Raw genomic sequence first — 22,331 nt, 5'->3', positions numbered from 1 at the left:
ATCGTGGCCTAAGACGGGGGCGTCACAATAACCCCTGACATCTGATGTGTCGGCTGTGTCGTCTCTAGGTGGAGGTTCATTAGTATTCGGCTCACTCTTCGCAGGGGGAGCGGAGAATATGGCTTCTACATGATTAGCGCCATTTCACAACCATTTAATAACCATTAAACCACTAAAGTGTTCTCAGCAGGTTACTAAACCTGCTTCAGTCATGGATGAACTTCCAGTGAATAGACTGGATTGTAAAAACATAAAAAAAAACACAGAGACGGGCACGCCGGCAGCTCCGCTGAATTATTATCGGCTTTGATTGATGGCTCCTGTTACTATTCCTGTCCGAGACGTTCGCGCGGTTTCCACAAAATAGGAGCGCTCAGCTAAAAGCTGTTTAATTGACCAAAGTCAACATCTCCACACTAAAAATACACCTTAGCAGTCCCAATGTTACCTCAAATCTATCATGTTAAATCTGATTTCGTCAGTCATACGGTCTGACATGGCGAGCGCACACAACAGGATTACCGGCTTGTCACAGGACGCGACTGTATTTACGCTTCTGTGAGGGCTTCAGGACAGAATACAATATGGCGGGTGTGACGGGGATTTGTCATTTGTCTTTATCCAGTGGTCGATGTCAGAATATGTCCATCGACCATTGACTGAAGGGGGGACGGAATGGGCGCAACAGTGAATTTACTTATAGTAAGACCCACCCACTTCCAAGTCAGTTCTGCCCATTCCCAGCAACGTGTGCCCTAACACTGTATGTCTCCACATTATAATGCTCCCCTTCAGTTGCCTCACAATATAATATCCCCCTCCATCTGTCCCCACAATTTAACGTGCCCCAACAGTATAATGACCCCATCCAGTTGCCTCCACATTATAATGCCCCTCCAATTGACCCAACAATATAATGACCCCATCCAGTTGCCCCAACATTATAATGACCCCTTCCAATTGCCCCAACAGTATAATGACCTTGTTCATATTCTCCAACAGTATAACGACCCCATCCAGTTGCCCCAACAATATAATGACCCCGTTCAGTTGCCTCAACAGTATCATGACCCCATTCAGTTGCCTCAACAGTATAATGCTCCCCTCCAATTGACCCAACAGTATCATGACCCCATCCACTTGCCCCAATAATAAAATGACCCCGTGCACTAGCCCCAACAGTATAATGACCCCGTTCAGTTGTCCCAACAGTATAATGACCCCCATCCAGTTGCCCCAACAGTATAATGACCCTGTGTAGTTGCCCCAACAGTATAATGACCCCCATCTAGTTGCCCCAACAGTATAATGAGGCAGTGTAGTTTCCCCAACAGTATAATGACCCCCATCTAGTTGCCCCAACAGTATAATGAGGCCGTGTAGTTGCCCCAACAGTATAATGACCCCGTGTAGTTGCCCCAACAGTATAATGACCCCCATCTAGTTGCCCCAACAGTATAATGAGGCCGTCCAGTAGCCCCCACAGTTTATATAGATACTGTAGATGAAAGAAAGAAACAGAGAAATATAAAACAGGGGGATACAAAGATAGATATCAGATACATAGATACTGCCAGCATAAGTATATACCTTGTACAGTGACATCACTGAGAATTCAGAATATTATGTAAAATATAGTATAAAACATTCCACAATATTTAGGGGCTGACCAATGGCACATTGACTGCATTCTCACAGACCAGACCTCTGCGTATAATAGCCAGAAATCTGCTGCCATGTCCGACATCTTACGCCATCATTCAGACAAGGAAGGTTTTTTTGATCTCTATTATTTAACGTCTGCACTGGAAAACACTTGGTCACCCTGAATTAATAACGCCCCCTGTCTATCAATAAACTATATGTACAGTATACACCTATACACTTCTATAACACTATGCAGGGTTCCTTTAAATCCGCCGTCGTTTGCGGGAGTGGCCGGTACATGTGCGCTGTAATGTAAATCCCATTATGTTACATTTTGGTGGAAAGATAAAGGATCTGGGATAATACCAAATAAATTATTCAATCGACACACATTTCAAAGCCGAACACATGACACATAATAGGAAAAGAACAATTCGGAGCCAAGTCTGCGGTATAAGCTCAGCATGGAGGAATTAATTCTCATTCTTGCAGAGTGCCACCTGCTGTTCGATCTGTAAAAGACGCACGGCGCATTCGAAAATTTGGGGAGCCGGTGATAAAGGTTAAACCCTGCGCCGACACTTTTTAAAATTTTTTTTGCTTATAGAAACAATAATAAATCAGGGCTTTTGTTGCAGTCGCCGTCAGCGTGGCGGTGTATCAGCGGAGCCGGAGCACGCTGCTTGCAGTGTCAGCTCTTTTAATGGATCTCGCGGCAGGCCTACTACGAGATGCCTAACATGTCATATTTTAAGCAGCCATATTATAATTACTGACCGATTTTCCCAGTAGATGGTTTATGGGTATTACTTGTCTTTTGTCAGGATGTTATTAACTGGAACACAGATGCTGGTGCCATATTGCAGCCGTTTCATCTTCCAATTTGTGTTGTATTTTAAATGAAGCATAAAATAGGAAAATGAGCCGGGTAAATTAGTCTGTCTGTATTAAGGAAGAGCCGAATATTATTATTATGGATATATTCTACGTCTCATATTTTCTTATTATTGAACTGAAGCAGAGAAAACACTTGGAACTGAGTTATGAATTTTAAAAAAAGTGCAATTAAAGAGGTTTTTCCGGGACTAGGATATGGATGGCTTTGCCATTAGGGTATCAATATTAGATCGGCAGGGGTCCCACACTTGACACCCCACTGATCAGCTGCTTTGAGAGCGTTCGGAATGGCGCTGTAACGGAGCAAAGGTATACGTCTTCCTCCGGATGGTCTTTTGAATCAACACGGACGCAAGAGGTCGGGAGACAACAGCAATTTATTGTAATCCACAAAGTTAGTAGCCGGTGGCGGTCACATCAACCGTAATAACAATAAGTCCACAGAAGTCACAATCCAATGATAACTTTGGTTCCTTGGTCCTGTAACTAAGTCCTGGCTCTCTGCAGAGCTGTGCACAGGCCGGCTAACACATACTAACTGCTAGCTACAACTATATACTAAACTGTTACTTCCTCTATCTGTGGGTGGGAAGGGCTGAGTCACAGATCCTTCCCCCCTCACCTATACCAAGGAGAGCAGACTCCCTGTCTACTATGGACAATGCACCATCCAACATCTTCTTGGAGACACCAATCAGATTATCTCCACCCATTGTCCTCACTGGTCCTCACTGGTCCTCACTAGTTAGAGGTATCTGCATACAATGTGCTAACACACTAGACCCTAATCAGCCAACTACACATTGATGTATATAACAGGTTAGAGAATACATTCCACATGAAATATATATTACACATTGCCTATAGTATAGACTCTAACCATCCCGTGACAACCCCTCCCCCTCTCAAAACATGTGCATGACACAATTGGCCTACACAGGTAAATTGGGGAATGCACATCAGTCTCTATAGCTCATATGTCCTCCTGCCGGGATAACCCATCCGCGTTCTGGTGTTGGCTCCCTCGGCGGTACTGAATGGTAAAGTTGTAGGGTTGAAGGGCTGGCATCTGGCAAAAAATCCGGTCGATCCATGTTGGCGTCTCTCTGAGCTTGGCTTCGGGTCACTGCTCCCACAAAGTGGCACTGTAGATTTCCAACATCGTTGCCTAACAGAACATCAGCCGGCAGCCCGCTCATCACACCAATTGTGCATCGTTTTGGTCCATAACCATAGTCGAGTTCCACGGTAGCTTTAGGAATACGTTTCCGAGTACCTCCTGCCAACTCGATAGAAAGGCCAGGGCCCTCCTCTAGGGCCTCGGGTCGAACCACTCGGGGGTCCGCTACCGTTAGGAAAGCTCCCGAGTCCCGGAATCCAACAACTGTTCGGCCATCCAGTAGGACCTCCTGCAAGTGCTTCCGCTGAAGGTTTGCGGGATGTGTGGCGGAAGGCTGAATCCCATAGACCCCTGGAGGTGGAACAGATGGGTCATTCATGGAGTCATCTGGAAATGGGGCCAAACTTTCAGTCCTAGGGGTGGTTCCCAGGTAGTGAATAGGCCGGGATGCCACGGTGGCCCGTGCCCCCATGTTAACAGGGCAACTAGCTTGCAAATGTCCAGGCCGCCCGCACCCAAAACATCTGCGCTCTAGCATTCTTCCAGTAGGTCGTTGTCTAGGGACAGGGTTGTTCATAGCTGGAGGCCGATGGGCTGGGGCAGGGGTAGAGGGGGAATTGTAATCCTGAGGCCGGGCACGAAAGGTGGGTGGCTGGATGAAGGGTGTCTGGCGGACTGTGGTAGTTTTCCGCTCCTCTGCAAACAACCTCTTCCACTGCGGCTTGATGGTCAGGCCCTCATCTGCAAGGGAAGCAGCTTGCTCCACTGTGGCTGGGTTCCGTTCCAGCACCCACTCACGGATCTCAGCGGGGCACTGGGAAAAGAACTGTTCCTTAAGTATGACTTGGAGGATCTTATCGACTGTGACAGCCTCCTCTCCTTCTAGCCAGCGCTTGCATGCTTGCTTCAACTTGTGGGCGAACATGTGGAAGGAGCTTCCCCCATTGTAAGACAAAGAGCGGAATTGAACTCGGTAGGTCTCTGGAGTGACGGCATAATACTTCTGCACCGCTCTTTTAATGGCCTCATAGTCCCGCTGATCACTAGGGTCCATGGCTCTGAGAGCTTCCGCAGCCCCATCTCGTAGGTGCCCCACCAGATACCGGACCCAATCCTTCTCTGGGACTTCCATCAGGTGGCACTGGTGTTCGAAGTCCTGAAAATATCCATCAACATCCCCAGCCGCTTCATCAAAGGTCTTGAAGTGTTTATGGGAGACATATGGTGGTTCTCTCACTGTTGGGCTGGGGGCCGACGTTTGATTATAATTCCGCGTAGTTATCTCAGCCATTCGCATTTCATGCGCCATTCTTTCCTTTTCATGCGCCATTCTCTGTTCCTCCTTCTCCGTTTCCTGAGCCCTCTGTAATGCTCTACTCCTTTGCTCTGCAGTTGCTTCTAGCCCCAGCACTGCCAATTCCTCCTCATACAAAACAACCCATCTGCTCTTTTGGGTCTGTACCTGCCACTCCCGTATCTCTCCAGTCTCCTGGGGGCAGCCCTCCTCATGGTCGCTTTGCAGGGTCATCTCCTCCAGTGCCTCGATCAGTTGCTCTTTCGTTCTTCCCTGGTAACTCAGGTTTAGTTCCCGGGCCCTTACTTGTAGACTTGCCATAGTCCAGTTCCTGTATTCTGAGGTTGTGGCTCCATTAATCGCTGGGCTGCTGTAGTCCATCTCGCTATCCGCTGTTGATCCCACCGCTGCCAACCAGTTGTCACGGAGCAAAGGTATACGTCTTCCTCCGGATGGTCTTTTGAATCAACACGGACGCAAGAGGTCGGGAGACAACAGCAATTTATTGTAATCCACAAAGTTAGTAGCCGGTGGCGGTCACATCAACCGTAATAACAATAAGTCCACAGAAGTCACAATCCAATGATAACTTTGGTTCCTTGGTCCTGTAACTAAGTCCTGGCTCTCTGCAGAGCTGTGCACAGGCCGGCTAACACATACTAACTGCTAGCTACAACTATATACTAAACTGTTACTTCCTCTATCTGTGGGTGGGAAGGGCTGAGTCACAGATCCTTCCCCCCTCACCTATACCAAGGAGAGCAGACTCCCTGTCTACTATGGACAATGCACCATCCAACATCTTCTTGGAGACACCAATCAGATTATCTCCACCCATTGTCCTCACTGGTCCTCACTGGTCCTCACTAGTTAGAGGTATCTGCATACAATGTGCTAACACACTAGACCCTAATCAGCCAACTACACATTGATGTATATAACAGGTTAGAGAATACATTCCACATGAAATATATATTACACATTGCCTATAGTATAGACTCTAACCATCCCGTGACAGGCGCCATAGCCCTTTCACGGTATACAGGACACGGCCTTGTGTAGGGTACAACAGCTGTGGTTGGTATTGCAGCTCAGTACCATGAGGGCCCGTTCACACGGGCACAGAGCGGGCAGATTATGGCGCGTAATCCACATCACAATGGTGGTCTATGGAGACCGCCAGGCTACTTTTTTCCGTGAGCGGCAACATGCCCTTTCTTCAGGTGGCGGTAACCTCTTGTCTCCGGACTCCGGAGGGGAAAGCCGCAATTGTTGGAAGCCGTGACAGTCAGGTTTTGACCCAAGAGTGACACAGCTCCCCACGTCACTCTCGGTGCCAAAATCCGCTATGACGCGCCACGTGTGATCTGACCCTGAAGGCTTTATTCACATTTGCACTATGTGTTGCAATGTCCGTCTGCATAGAGAACTTTTTTGTCTGACAGTTTTAGTATTAGGGGGCATTCACATGGAGTAACGCCGGGCGTGTATCACAGCCGTACACGCCGGCGTTACAGCAGACTGCCGAACACTTCCCATTCACTTCAATGGGAGCGCTCGTAACAGCGGCGTAACAGCAGCTTGTACATTGTTCTGGTCTTACAACGGAGAAGAACAACAGACAGCTCAACAAAAGTGTGAACTTAGCATTATTTGGTCATGACAGCGCTACTCTTGTTGCCACAGATCTCCTGTACAAGGCTATTGTTCTGGCCTTACAATGGACCAGAACAATGGACAGCTCAACGCATGTGAACTTAGAGTCATTTGGTCATGACGTCACTGCTCTTGTTGCCACTCATCAGCTGTACACGGCCATTGTCTTACAATGGACCAGAACAACGGACAGCATTCCCAGCTCTCCTCCGCACAGCTAATACATGGGAATCTAAAGGACCGAGGTGTATATTTGGCTTAGTTTACACTAGCAAATGTGCCAAAATGCTGGTGTCTTTAGTAAATCACCTGCGATATTACGGTAATTGCAAACAGAGAACCTGAAAATGGGGACGAACCGAATCACTAAAGGTTATGTGTCACTAAAATGGACTGTGTTTACAAATTTTTGATGATTTTATATTTAATTTTCCATCTATATTTTAAAATTTACAATATCCTGTCATTTCTCTTTCCAATTCTGCAGGGATTGTTATTGTTGATGTCACAAAGAAGACAGAATCACAATAGAAGATAACACCTCTATAGATAACACCCATAGTGACCCATCACTACATCCACTGCTGACATTAGATGATGATGATGTCATAGCTTATCTATGACATCTCTCCCATAGACTTCAATGAGTCTGATCCAGATGATTGCTGCCTGTGGCCATGACTATGCAGTAAAGCATATCACTGAATGCGGAGAAGAAGCACAGGCAAGATGGCCGCCCCCATAATCCTATACAAAAATGACCTTAAAAACTGTAAAATAAAATGAACAAGTAAATAACAAAATTGTCGATACATTCCTTTACGTATATTACAAACCTGCAGAGCGTTTCAATAGTCAACAACCCTCAGACCTCATTAGAAGTCAATGGAGTGATCTGTTGTCTGCTGCCATGTGGCTTATGTCATAAACAGCCGTCACAATGCAGATGTGAACAGAGCCTTACGGAAACAAAGGAAGATCTTATCCCCTAAATGAAATGTTGAAATAAACCCTTTCCATTCAGGAGAACAAACATCAAAGAAATGTCATTTGTACGTCAGGCCTTGGAGTCGATGCTTTATGCTCCAGACATTTAGATCAGTAAATGGGGCTGTGCTGAGACAGGACTTTTATCTGCACATCCACTTCTTCTTCTTTGCTGATGCTCATTATTGAAGATTTTCCGCTCAGCACTTGCGTCACTTTAGAGAAAAAGCTTCACAAAAGCAAAAAAATGTTTACAGCATAAGGTGAAGAGGATTCATGAGAAAGAAAGAAGTCGTGTTATAGTCTAGGCAATAATCCTAGCATCACCCCGGACTAGAATGAAGGAGGACCTCAGCAAGCAGGGGGACCGCTCCCACCTCAGAATTCCCCAGATTGCAGTCCCGCATGTCCTATACCATATGAATCTCCCCATGGTGGGACTACTAAAGGATTATCTTATCTTATGTCAATAGAGAATAGGCAAAGGGAAACAGAGCTGGATTAGATAGTATTGGGTTCATTGGGAGCCATTGGTGTCCATGATGTGACTGGGTTTAAGTTACAAATAGAAACCACAACGTAGATGTGAAAAGAGCGTTATGCAAACTTTTGGACCAGTGATAACTCCCCCCCCTAAAACTGTGAATAACCGGGAAGGGCTAGGGATTTTTTGCCACCACAATCACCAACTATGACGTCTATGTCCCTACCAGATGTACATGACTACATCCCTACTAGACTAGGCCAGATCATTGACTTTTCTGTCACCACAATCACCGTCTATGGCGTCTACGTCCCTACCAGATGTACATGACTACATCCCTACTAGACTAGGCCAGATCATTGACTTTGTGGCCACCACAATCACCGTCTATGACGTCTATGTCCCTACCAGATGTACATGACTACATCCCTACTAGACTAGGCCAGATCATTGACTTGTGGCCACCACAATCACCGTCTATGGCGTCTATGTCCCTACCAGATGTACATGTCTACATCCCTACTAGACTAGGCCAGATCATTGACTTGTGGACACCACAATCACCGTCTATGGCGTCTATGTCCCTACCAGATGTACATGTCTACATCCCTACCAGACTAGGCCAGATCACTGACTTTGTGGCCACCACAATCACCACCTATGACGACTCCATCCCTACCAGATGTACATGTCTACATCCCAACCAGACTAGGCCAGATCATTGACTTTGTGGCCACCACAATCACAGTCTATGACGTCTGTGTCCCTACCAGATGTACATGTCTACATCCCTACTAGACAATGGTAGATCATTAACTTTGTGGCCACCACAATCACCGTCTATGACGACTACGTCCCTACCAGATGATACCAGATCATTGACCGGTTGGTAGACAATTAAGGGAGACTGAAGTGGGGGACATTCAAGGTCAACCTGGTCAAACTTTCCTGTAGAGTTCCTCCAGAGTCCTTCTCCATCTATGCGCTTAAATATTCCTCAAAGTGATGTGAACTCCATGATTTCCTCCATGATAAACAAGACGCAGTGAAGACATTCTTTGTAATAACCTTGTCAAGTCGTAATTGCCAGTTGTCTAATCAACCGTAAGCATCTTCAGAACACAAGAACTCGTACAAGGATCGGCTTTGTCAAAGACTTCTGCAATTTATGGAGATCATACGTCTTCTAAAGTATGTTCTTTTTAATTTCGATTCAGTGGGAGTGAAATGTTCTCAAAAGTTGGACTGGATCCGAAGTGTTGCTGAAAGGTCTCATTCTGTTAGAGAACATCATTTTCAGATGCCACAAATCCTTTCAATGTGGTGTCCTTAGAGTTACATTAAACCTTTCATTAGTGCAGATGAGAGCGAGCAATATTCCAAAACACTCAGTGTTACTAATAAATAACATGTTCCGTCTCCCATGAAATAAAGACACAATATTAAAAATTAATTGAGACTCGGAGCGGTGTCATGAATCTTGATTCTGAAATTAATCTGGTATATAATTAGTTTCACATTTTTTTTTTAAACGTGTCGGAAATTCTACAGAGTATGAGGACTACGGCGCTCGATCGAGAAAATGGGCAAAAAAATTGTGTTTTATAGAACATTATATAATCCATGCCCAGTGGGATAGACTAAGACCCCCATCTTGGCCTCATGACCATGGCGGGTCTACATGTATCCAAAAATAATGTTATGGCCTAACTTTAGAATAGGTCCTTGATGGTTCATAGGTGGGGTCTGACTAGGGCGGTGCAATTCATCAAAAAATAACTAACCGATGTGATTTTGTGTATGTGAGTTACTTAGGTTTGGTTATTACAGTATTCTCCACCTCGACAGTTTCATTCAGACCGAAAATATCCAAATCAGAACCTCTATTGATAACTGTGAGGAGCCTTCTGACCCCAGAGTATAGTAAGTGGAGGCTTAGGGGAGGTGAGCAAATGTGAAAACAGTGTTACTCACCTCCCCTGGGCTCTAGCGCTGGTCTTCGTCCTCTTCAAGCTTGCTAAATAACATCATGGGCCACTACTGCCTGTTCTTGTGGTGCAAAGATGCAAGTGTCACAATGTTACGTGGCCCATGTGATGGCTGATGCCCAATCAAAGGCCTCAGAAATCTGTGACAGGAGGCCAGAAGAGGACCAGGAGCAGCACGGAGCACAGGAGAGGTGAGTAACACTGCTTTTTATGTTTGCTTGACTCCAATGGGCCTTCTGGGGTATGAGTACAGTGGGCGAGGAGGTAGAGGTGGTTGGGCAGAGTACATGAGCTGTCAGCCAATAACAAGTAAAATGTATAAATGATGCGAGAAATCTATGCAAATAAGGAGCTGGCATCGTTTAGGCACACGGACCGCACAGGATGCAGCTCTTTTATGAGGCGGAGTGCCCCTTGTCATTAATTAGGCACAAACTCCCATGGGTTAGGGATTATCAAGACATATAAATCAGCTTCAATGTGTTTATTTTTCCTGTAAGATGACCTCACCGTATTTATTATTCATGTACTATGACATCACTGATTTTTATTCCTGTACTGTGACATCACTCTATATTTATTATCCTTGTTCTGTGACATCCTTGTGCACATTAACAAGTGACATCACTGTATTTATTATCTATTTACTGACATAACTGTTTGTTATCTATATACTGACATCACTGTGTTTATGATCTGTGACATCACTTTGTTTATTGTCTATATACTATGACATCACTGTGTGTATTATCTCTGTACTGTGACATCACTGTGTGTATTATCCCTGTACTGTGACATCACTGTGTGTATTATCCTGTACTGTGACATCACTGTGTGTATTATCTCTGTACTGTGACATCACTGTGTGTATTATCTATATACTATGACATCACTGTGTGTATTATCCCTGTACTGTGACATCACTGTGTGTATTATCCCTGTACTGTGACATCACTGTGTGTATTATCTCTGTACTGTGACATCACTGTGTGTATTATCCCTGTACTGTGACATCACTGTGTGTATTATCCTGTACTGTGACATCACTGTGTGTATTATCCTGTACTGTGACATCACTGTGTGTATTATCCCTGTACTGTGACATCACTGTGTGTATTATCTCTGTACTGTGACATCACTGTGTGTATTATCTATATACTATGACATCACTTTATTATCTATATACTGTGACATCACTGTGTATATTATCCCTGTATTTTGCCTATAAATAAAATCTCACTTTTTTCACGATTATGGATAACTCTCGATTTACTCTTAATTTGGTTAGAAAATAAATAAGGGCACAGAGAGGAGGAGTCTGATATATTTGTTGCCGACTTCACCTCTTACCACCCAACTATTGACTACAATGAAGGCACTATTGATCCTATCATGTAGCAGGAGAAGGAAACCTTGTTGAGATATATCAGACTTCAAGGTAGGGCTCACATCAATGTCGCAATTTTGCGGAAAATGAGAATTGTGTATTTTCTTTATAATGGTGTATAAATCGGTTTCGTATTTCCTATCGAGCCTTAGACACCAATCTATTTTGTAGATGAATAAACAACAGAAACCACAAAACCAAAAACTGTACAAATCCTCCAAGCCCAATAAGATCCTGCTATAAAGCGGCTGATAGACCGGGCGGTATTATCTCACAGTGTGACTTTCTCTTTAAAAAGAATAAATGAGTTGTATCTCAGTGCGCTTTTTCCACTTGGAAGGTTCCCCATTAATATAATTATTAAGGGAGCCCTCCCACTCATTTTCTTTTTAATGACTTTCCTAAGTAGCTGTTGTGTTACTCATAGTTGATTTGTCATGAATCGCATTAGCCATGTTTCTTTTCCTAGGAGTTTTTAGGGTTTTTTTCTTCTAAAATTGTTATTATGGGGCTGGCAATGTTCATCTATAAAGGCACGAACCCAAACGTCTCATTCATTCACATAAGGGGGTGCCGCTTGGTAATGCACGCGCTCATACATTAATGTCTAAAGTCAGTGGTCCAATAAATCGGCGCCCTTACAAACATTTTAGCTGAACTCCATGTGCTCATGTTGTATAGGATATCAAAAAGTTCCCTGACAAGTCCGGCAGTCACGTTGCCATTTATTATATCCTATGAATCCCCGTCACCAGAGTCCTGTAAGGTGGTGGAAGCCACACGGTGTTAGAATGGGTCCACCAGTTATAATGGTTCTCCAACAAGATCTTAAAGACTACTACAAAATAGACTATAGTACCCTTAAAATTTGGGAGTCTTCTGCTGGACCATTATTTTGTAAGAGCCTGGTCCCACTGGAGGATCTTTTGATATTGTTGTGGATCAGTCCAACGCTTAGGCCCATACTGAAGATTGGTTTGGCTTGGTATACTAGCCAAGTGGGACACAGAGACGTTCACACGCAAACACGCATGTACATAATCCAATGGGATGCCGATGCAGCGCATGGCATCCCGTCGCAGCTCTCCACTCCGGAGTAGGCTGAAATGAATGGGAAGGTGTCGCGAGGCGGACACTGCAGCTGAATCGGCCGCGGAGTCCACCTGAAGAAAGGGCAATGTCGATTCTTTTTTCCATGATGGACAACATGCCGCTCATGGAAAAAAGTAGCCTGGCTGTCTCCATAGACCTCCATTGTGAGGGTGCGGACTTGACGTAGATTCAGCGCCATAATACACTCCCTCATTGCCCGTGTGAACTAGCCCTAAGGGGGAATTCACATGGAGTATTTTGTTGAGGATTCTGACGCAGAATTCGCATTGAAAAAAAAGCCTCCCATTGACTTCAATCGGTTGTCTTTCCCGCACGGAACCCACTGAAATCAATGGGAGGCTTTTTTTTCCACATGGATGCTGATGTGAATTCCGTATCAGAATCAGAGCACGGAAATTCCGTGTGAATGCCCCCTTAGTGTTATCCACTTGCCCACTTGGCTAGTATAGCCTAATTTGCATCAACACTGACAGGGCTTATATCTTTGGAATGGCTGAACAGATTCGGAGAAACAAAACACCATCATGCTCAGGGTGACAGAGCCGATCAGATGTCTCTGTCCTTCTCAGACCTGATGACTGGTCCTCTTTAGTTGTCTTTTCTTGCAGGGGTGCAAAAATAAACTAATAAAAAATGGATCCCATATTTTCCCCGGCTAATAACAAAGAACATTCCATTAGGTCTCCTTTATCCTCCTCTAGGTCAGTGATTCCCAAAGTGGTCCAGGTGGTGGGGTCCATGGGAGACTCAATGGGAGTCTACGTTAGATCTAATCTTCACATTTTTTGACGAGTTTTGGGAATATGGTAGTAATGTAGCAGCGGGGGGTCCGCCGAAACCAGTAACATTTTGAAAGTGGTCTACGAGAAAAAAAAGTTTGGGAACCTCTGCTCTAGATTGGCGGCCTCTCATCGATACCTAAGAATATTCCGGTGTCCTCAGACGGCGTGCCCCAGGAACGGCTCCGTCTCAGCGTAAGGATCAGTAGCTGCACATTTTTACGAATGCAAAGAATTCTTAGTGAAAAATAAAACAGAATCAAAATCCCATCAACCGAGAAACTGTGTAATAAGTATTGAGAGCTCCCCCGGAGTCACATAAATAACGCTCAGTGTTATCAACTCCATACGCAAAGTATTAAAAACATACTCGATGTCACCGCAGCAGGTCCCACTGTCACTGAGATAATGACGCTGACCTTTCCTGAGCCGGTTCTGAAGAACTCATCTCCATGATTAAAGTGGCATATTTATGCAAGGAGGAGCGGGGGAATTAATACATGAAAAGAGAGGGCTGATAGGACGGTCTCCGGCAATGCTCTGCATGTAATATTCTCATGATACGGACAATCAGTCTGACAGCCGCACTGAGCTACGGCTTACTGTCACTATCCCCTATAAAGACGCCAGCGTCTTACATCAAAAAGGCAGCAAATATTATTCGTCTGGCGCCCAATTTGAAGGATGAATTTTTCTCCGGATATTGGCATCACCCTCTCCATATTTATATTAAATGGTAGTTTAAAGGGAATGTTATCCCTGGAATAATATATATGTATTTTTTTACAAAATGGAATGCAAATACTGAACTTATTATATATATATATATATATATATATATATATATATATATATATATGGTATATACACACACATATATATTTTATATAGAGAGAGCTAAGAGGTTGCCTATATAATTATTCTCCAATAATAAGCTTTCAACAAACGTGGCATAAATCAATAATATAGGAGAATAGTAGAAACTTGTCCAAACAGCTTGTAAAAAAAATGCTTCTTTCTCCACTTATCAGGTATTGTCTACCCCCCTCAGTCCTTCCTAAACATCTCACCCATTCTGAATTCTCTAGTAAATCCATCTTGGTCTCCCGAGACAGACCTAAAGAGTGATCAGATTACATGTGCGTACAGAAAATGCTTCTTTCTCCACTTATCAGGTATTGTCTCCTCCCCCTCAGTCCTTCCTAAACATCTCACCCATTCTGAATTCTCTAGCAAATCCATCTCGGTCTCCCGAGACAGACCTACAGAGTGATAAGATTACATGTGCCTACAGAAAATGCTTCTTTCTCCACTTATCAGGTAATGTCTACTCCCCCTCAGTCCTTCCTAAACATCTCACTCACTCTGAATTCTCTAGTAAATCCATCTTGGTCTCCCGAGACAGACCTACAGAGTGATCAGATTACATGTGCTACAGAAAATGCTTCTTTCTCCATTTAGAAAAACATACTGTCTAGTTGAAGTCAGGACTGTAGGGAGCCTAGAGGTTAGCAATAGAGATGAGCGAGTACTATTCGAAACTCCAGTTTTGAATAGCACGCACCCATAGGAATGAATGGATGTAGCGGCACGCAGGGGGTTAAGCGGCCGGCCACCGGCAAAGTCTGCGTGCCGGCCGCTTCCATTCATTCCTATGGGTGCGTGCTATTCCAAATGGCCATTTCGAATAGTATTTGCTCATCTCTAGTTAGCAACATACTATGTATACATTGATCTTGAATAATAAGCTTTCAACAAACTTTGCATGAATTAATAGTATACATGAACTTGATCAAACATCTTGTGAAAAATTGTTTCTTTCTCCACATATCAGGTATTGTTTCATTCCCATCAGGCCTTCCGTAACTTCTTGCTCATTTGTCTAGTAAATCCAACTTATTCTCCCAAGACAGACACAGAGTGATCAGATTTGTCCATGGAAAGTGCTTCTTTCTCCACTTACAATAGCAAACTGGCTACCTAAAGTCACCACTATAGAGAGCCTAGAGGTTAGATACATACTGTATATACATCGATCTCGAATAATAAGCTTGCAACAAACTTCAAATAAATCAGTAGTGTAGACGAATATTAGGAACTCAGTCAAAATTTTGTCAGAGAAAAATATTTGGGTTTTTTTCCCTCCATTTAGCAAGCATGGTTTCCTCCTCTTCATTTCCTCTTAAACTTCTCACTCATTCTGAATTCTCTGGTAAACACATCTTGTTCTACCAAGACAGACTTACAGAATGATCAGAATATATGAGCCCACAGAAAATGCTTTTTTCTCCACTTTAAAAAACATACTGGCCATCATAGGTCACCACTATAGGGAGCTTAGAGGTTGATTTCTAATAATGAACTTTGCATAAGTCAATAGTATAGGCAAATATTAAAAACTCTGTCATTATCTTGTGAGAGAAAAATACTTTTTTCTCCACTTATTAGGCTTTGTTTTCTCCTCTGCTTTTCCTCCTAAATGTACCCTGAATTATCAGACAAATCCGTCTTGGTGTCCCAACACAGACTCACGGAATGATCAGATTACATGCAACAACAGAAAATGCTTCTTTCTCCACTTACCAGGCATTGATTCCTCCTCCTCATTCCCTCCTAAATTTCTCACTCAATCTGAATTTCTGACAAATCTGTCTTGGTCTCCTAAAACAGAATTACGGCTGAACCGAGTGTGCGTGTGTATAGGGGATCAAGTTGACTGAACATGCCACAGTGAGCCTCTGTGGCCTCTGATCTCCGGCAATCGTTGACCGTATCAAGGCAATTTTCTGACATGCCTGACAGATCGTCCAGATGGTATGACCCAGAAAAGCCATACAGAAACTTCTTGCATGCAATATACTGCTGGGTTGTCGATGCTGATGGTAGAAATCTGTGCACAATGTGCAGGAGAGACGCACCGAGCGTTCATTGTCTACATTAGATAAAGTCTACTAATGGTATTAAGAGCATAGACATTAATTGTAACCGTAGTGTAGCACATAATGAAGGCGTGTAGCGTACCAGATGGAGGCCGCAACAAATGTGCTGGAAACTTGGATGCTTTGTATTCTGTAATGGGTTATGAGTAACATGGATGAATGAGGATTTTAATCAGTTCTGGGGGGTGATTCATTTTTTATCAACTTATTCACTTATGACAAAATGCAATCTGCGCACATCGCACTTATCTTCTTCAGGAGGAGTTGTGACTGAAGATTACAAATATCACATACAACCATAAAATTACTCCCTGCTCCTGTTCAAATGCAACCCCCTGCACCCCAAAAACATTCATCGTGACTATGGGTATAGGACAAACCAAGATATTTTGCTAAAGGTTGATGGGTAGGGTGTAGGATGGATAGCGCCATGTGCAATACCTTCTTTGGAAGCCCCCCTTAGGATCTAGCAAATAATCTAAGGGAAAAATATCAACTAGCAGCCAAAAAGCTAGGGACTTTATCATACGGTGCTGCTGCTAAAAAGCTAAGGACTGTATCTTCCGGTGCTACTGTCAAAAAGCTAGGGACTATATCATCCAATACTGCTGCCAAAATGCTAGGGACTGTATCGTCCGGTGCTGCTGCCATAAAGCTAGGGACTGCATCGTCCAGTGCTGCTGCCAAAAAGCTAGGGACTATATCATCCAATACTGCTGCCAAAAAGCTAGGAACTGTATCATCCAGTACTATGACCAAAAAACACTAGGGACTGTATCACCCGATACTGCTACTAAAAAGCTAAGGACTGTATCATCCGGTACTACGGCCAAAAAAACTAGGGACTGTATCACCCGATACTGCTGCTAAAAAGCTAGGGACTGTATCATCTGGTACTGCTGGCAAAAAGCTGGGGACTGTATCATCCTGTGCTGCTACCAAAAAGCTAGGAGCTCTATCATCCTGTACTGCTGCCAAAAAAGTTAGGGACTGTATCATCTGGTATTACTGCCAAAAAGCTAGGGACTGTATCATGTGGTACTACTGCCAAAAAGCTAGGGGCTGTATCATCCTGTACTTCTGCCTATTTATGGTGTTATATGGTACCACCCTGATATAAAGGGGTTATCCAGGATAAGGAAAAGAGAAACACTGCCACACCTGTCCACAGCTTGACTCTCATATTGCAGCCCACGTTTGATTGAAGTGAATGGGGCTGAGCTGCAATACCACACAAATTCTGTGGACAGGTGAGGCGCTGTTCACAGAAGAAAGCCAGATTCAGAGGACTAAACTACAAATCCAATAATCCAGAATATTTTCTAATCTAGCACCATGTTGGTTTGAAGTGCCACATTTAAACAATTTTTGAAACTTTTTAATATTTGGGGACATGTGTGGTTTAGAGTTGCTTTATGCTAGAATATTGTACTTGACAGTTGGGTAAAAATTTTGACAAAATATAATATAAAGGTGATACCCACTGACTCCCTCATGTGCAGGCGCTTTCAGGGGTCATTGTCAATCCCACTTTTTAGTTCCTTTTTGGCGCACAGGAAATAACCTCTCAGCCAATCACTATGATCGCTGCAGCGGTCAGTGATTGGTTGTACAGCAATTCCAGTGCATGGAGAGGGATCGGGAAGAAGAAAACAGCAAATGCCCTGAAGATGTCAGACAACAGTGGAAAATTGGGGAGGTGAGTATTTCCTCAATATTTTTTTAACCCTTTCTTTTGTCAAAAATTTGTACCCACCGACAACCCCCTTTCATACAAATAGAAAAATAAGTGTTTACATACACGGGGTTCTCGAGTCCGTGTGGATTTCCCAGACAGTTTTTCATCATCCAGCTCACACTGCTCAAGGAGATCCAAGATGTCTTCTTCCTGCAAGTTAGAAAGGGGAACATTTCTAGGAATGTCCTATAAAGAAAGACTCCACATATCCACTCAGTCCACCTTAAAGGCATATCAGTCAAACTATATATGGGTTACTTTGATGGACCAGTACATCAATGTCTTTGCTCCTCCTGTCCTTAAGTCCCTGGAAAACCGTTGAATTTGCTAGGGGAAGATGTAGGATGTCTCAGATTCCCTTGTACTAGGGATATCTTATCTTAATACAAGGATGTCTCAGAGCTGCCAGAATGGGAGTTGCTTCCAATTTTGGTCACAGGAAGGTCCCAGCCAAGTAGGGCATGGTGGCTCAGAGTTTAGCGCTGGAGCCCTGGGTTCAAATCCAACCAAGGACTACATTTGCAAAGAAATTAAATGTTCCCCCCCTGTGTAGATTGTGAGCCCTATGTGGGACAGTGACTTACAATGTGGAATATGTTGGCACTGTATAAGTATGGGACTCCCCCTTTATGAGGTCCTGAATAACAAACCTGGTTCCTTTCTCTGCATTATAACCACCAATAGCTCCTACAAAGTAAGAGTAAATCTATTTCTTCCCTCTGTTTTCAAAATGTGATAACTACTGTCACCCCCCAACATTATGTCTCCTATAACAGTTGACAACCAGCTTTTCTAGGCTCCTGAACAGCAAATATATGTTAACTTTTTGGGGGCTCCTTGGTCAGCTGATCAGGTGGGAAGTACCGAAACTCAGCCCCTCACTATATTGCTAGCACTAAGGATCTGTGACGCGTTTTAGACAACCCTGCCACATCAGCCCCTCTCAGTTTTACTCGTCATCGCAGCCCCTCTCATTCTAGGAATCAGCCAAGACCCCCCACCCATAAGAGTTATGAAGCTGCAGTACCCGACACATCTACTCGTACGAGTGATCGTCCCGTGTCCCAGGGGTTTGACCCCCACCAACACAACAATGATGGGCCACACATCTAATCCCAGACATCCCCTTTAAGTAGCTGATATTATTATACATTACAGTAATTTATTGGATGTTTTTTTTTACATAAAGTGACACATAACAATAAATTTTAGATAACAAACTGAAAGAAGATCCTGTTTACCCAAGCCGCCGAGTGATCTAGAATTCTGTGTGGACTTATCATCAAAGCGGGCGACATCTGATCATCCGCTAATGAATAATTTTCTAAGTAAATATGGAAGGTGAGATTTTCTTATAATTAAAGAACTTTTCACCCTGAAATCACAAATGCGCCTGAAAATATCAATCCCGGAGTCGTCTCCCTCAAGTTCTTAACAAGTTTATTTAGAGGTTTCTTAGTTCTGTTTGGTCCTTCGGTCCGTTACAGCTCCTATAAGGGTTGTGACCCAGCTTTCCGAGACTCCTGCAGGGTAATTCTTCCAGCCTTTATATTGGACTACTCAACTTATTTAGGTTCCTGAATAAGAAATCTGGTTCCTTTCTCTACATAACAACTACCAATCACCGTACTATAAAATATGTAACCCATCTTCTCTAAACTTCTGCAGGGTAAATATAACGTTTTTTAAATTCTTCATCCACGACTCTCTAGACTCCTGAATGGTACGTGAGTTTCTTCTTTCTGTTTCCCTAGTACGATATCCACTATTAGCTCCCAATACAACTCCTATAAAGGTTGTCACCCAACTTTTCTAAACTGCATAATAAATCCCATTTTCAACTACTCCACTTTTTGAGGCTCCTGAATTACTTTCTTTAAGTGAAGCTGCTCTTGCAAAGGTTGTCACCCAGCTTTTGTAGACTCCTGCAGGGTAAATCTGATTTTCCTTCCATCCTTCAGAATTACAACCACTACTCAACTTTCTGTGACTCCTGAAAGTTTCTTTTCTCTACGTAAAATGTTGTTATCCAGCTTTCCTTCACTTCTGCATGGTAAATCCAATTTTTACGTCTGTCCTTTATATATGACTAGCTTCACCCATGACTTCGTCCACTGTCCCCTCACCCTTGCGCGATCCACCTGCAGCGTGGCCCGTGGCCCCCTACGGCCTTTTCCTTGCAGCCAGCGCGGTCACCTCCCACAGCGTCGTGGGCCGGGACCCCACGGCTCCGTTGCTGCACCTCCGGCCCTCCCCTTTCCCTCCACCCGCGCCCCTGGCTCTCCCCTTACCCCTCACTCGCGTCCCCGGCCCCCTTTCCCCCTGTAGAGTTGCAGTCACCTCCTACATCTACCCCTTCCCCCAGCACCACCCACCCATGACCTTGGTTACCCTCCCGCCCCTTTCCACATGTGCAATCTGGCCCCCCTCCCCCCTACTTGCTTTCTGCCCTCTGGTGTGAAACCTGACCCGCCGGCCCCTTCTGTAACCCCTACCACCAGCACCTCCCCCAAACCAGCAATCCCCACGCCCCCCCCCCAGGCCCCTACTGATCACCTGTGCCCCCCCATCCCTCTCCCCCTTAAGCAAGCCGGCGATCCGTGTTCCCGCAGCACTCACCATGTAGATGCTGGGGAGCTGTGTTTCCTTTCCGTGTGTGCCGTCCTTTCCGTGCTGTGTGTGTTCCCGGTCGCACAGTTCAAGGGTAGGTGCGGCTGGGCTTGTTCGGGCCGGGTGCGCTGCTGCATGCTACGCCGGCCTGAGGCAATGTGTGGCCAGGCGGCATGTCAGCGGCGTTCAGAAGCATGCGGGCAGCCGCCATGTTCAGAGAGGAGTCCCCAGGCACTGGCCACACCCACAATTCGGTGCCAACTTATGGGCCACTGTGCTGGCTCCCTATCCCGCCCACACACCGCCATGCACCAATAGGAGTGGCGTCTAACTACCTGCGCTAACATCATGCCCAGGCTGACAGTGGACCAGGTGACAACTTCGGAGGGTCGCGGTGGCGTTTTGGGGTGAGTGAGACACTTTTAAAGTAGTCTATTACGCCTTCCTGGCCAATATGTAGGAGTGTGCGAAATTTCTAGGAAATCCATTCAGCCGTTCGAGTGTGATTGAGGAACAAACATCCAAACACACAAACATCCAAACTCACATAATATTAATAGGCTAATAGGATAACCACTACTCAACTTTCTTAAACTTCTGAAGGGTAAATCTGCTCTTCCCCTTTGCTTTCCAAATGTGACTAATATTGTTACCCCCCTATTACAGCTGCTATAATAGCTGCAAACCAGCTTTTCTAGACTCCTGCAGGGTAAATTCTGATTTTCATCCATCATAAATTGCATATACATCTCTTCCTACTACACAACTTTCTTAGACCTCTGAATGGTAAATCCATCCTAACTGTAGTTTTTATGAGGTTTGAGACTTATAAATTGTAAATCCTATTCATGTAGAAACATATTCTCCCAAATCCCTACACGCCAAGGCCCACTTGACATTCAGGACTCTAAGAAAGCTGAATGACAATCCTTGGTGTAAGATAAGACAAAGAATATACTGATCACTCAGCTTTCCAAAAACCAGAAGTACAGAAAAATATTTCAAAAGCAGACAGAAGAGGGCGCTGGGGGGTCAGATTGTCAGTATTTCACTTGTTACAGCAACACTTTGTGCTCCAGAGCTGCTCTTCCTTCCAGTCCTGTAATAGCATATACAGCTGGAAGGACACTTTAAGAAAATGCCTATATTACTATGGAGATATCGAACTTTACATCCATCTACCTCCTAAAACAATTTCTTAATAAATTGGCAAGAAGCCCCCGCGTTCTGTCCTGTGATGGATTTACAGAAAATGTGACAAATTTCTAGGTTAAATTGACTTGAAATAAAATTGAAAAAATGATGTGCTCCATACTTTCTTGGAGACGATATACCACCGCTAAAGCAGATAAGGGTTTTCATCGAAGGCCGCGGTGTAATTGGCATGAATAGCGGGCACTGGCTTGTGAAATCAGTCAAGCCGAAAGCTTAAAATCTATTGACAGAATTTTCTGCAAGACTTAATTTGTTAGGCCCATGAAATTTTTGCAATCTCGGCTCTTTTAGTATAAATCGGGGGCTACTGTACGGTACCTTTACATTCACAGAGGTCATAAAATCTGTCCAAATTACTTATTTTAGCGATAAGGACTATGGAGTCCTTTACTATACGAAATCTATCACTAGATAGAAACATTGCCTCCCATTTCTGCTGGTTGAAAGTGGTATTGCAGTTCAACTCCATAGACATGA

The 22,331-nt window shown here is 44.2% G+C and overlaps 1 protein-coding gene across 1 annotated transcript in view; it reads right to left on the bottom strand.

Annotated features, from left to right (window-relative positions):
- The window catches only part of TTLL7 (tubulin tyrosine ligase like 7), a 131,878-nt gene that overhangs the window by 32,379 nt on the left and 77,168 nt on the right, over positions 1-22,331 (bottom strand). The window contains exon 14 of the mRNA XM_075287036.1: positions 18,093-18,179. Within this exon, the coding sequence (XP_075143137.1) occupies positions 18,093-18,179 (87 nt within the window). The remainder of the gene's footprint in view (positions 1-18,092; positions 18,180-22,331) is intronic.

Source organism: Leptodactylus fuscus, chromosome 9 (genome assembly GCF_031893055.1).
Source record: "Leptodactylus fuscus isolate aLepFus1 chromosome 9, aLepFus1.hap2, whole genome shotgun sequence".
Classification (NCBI taxonomy): domain Eukaryota; kingdom Metazoa; phylum Chordata; class Amphibia; order Anura; family Leptodactylidae; genus Leptodactylus; species Leptodactylus fuscus.
This window is presented reverse-complemented; position numbering and strand designations above follow the sequence as displayed.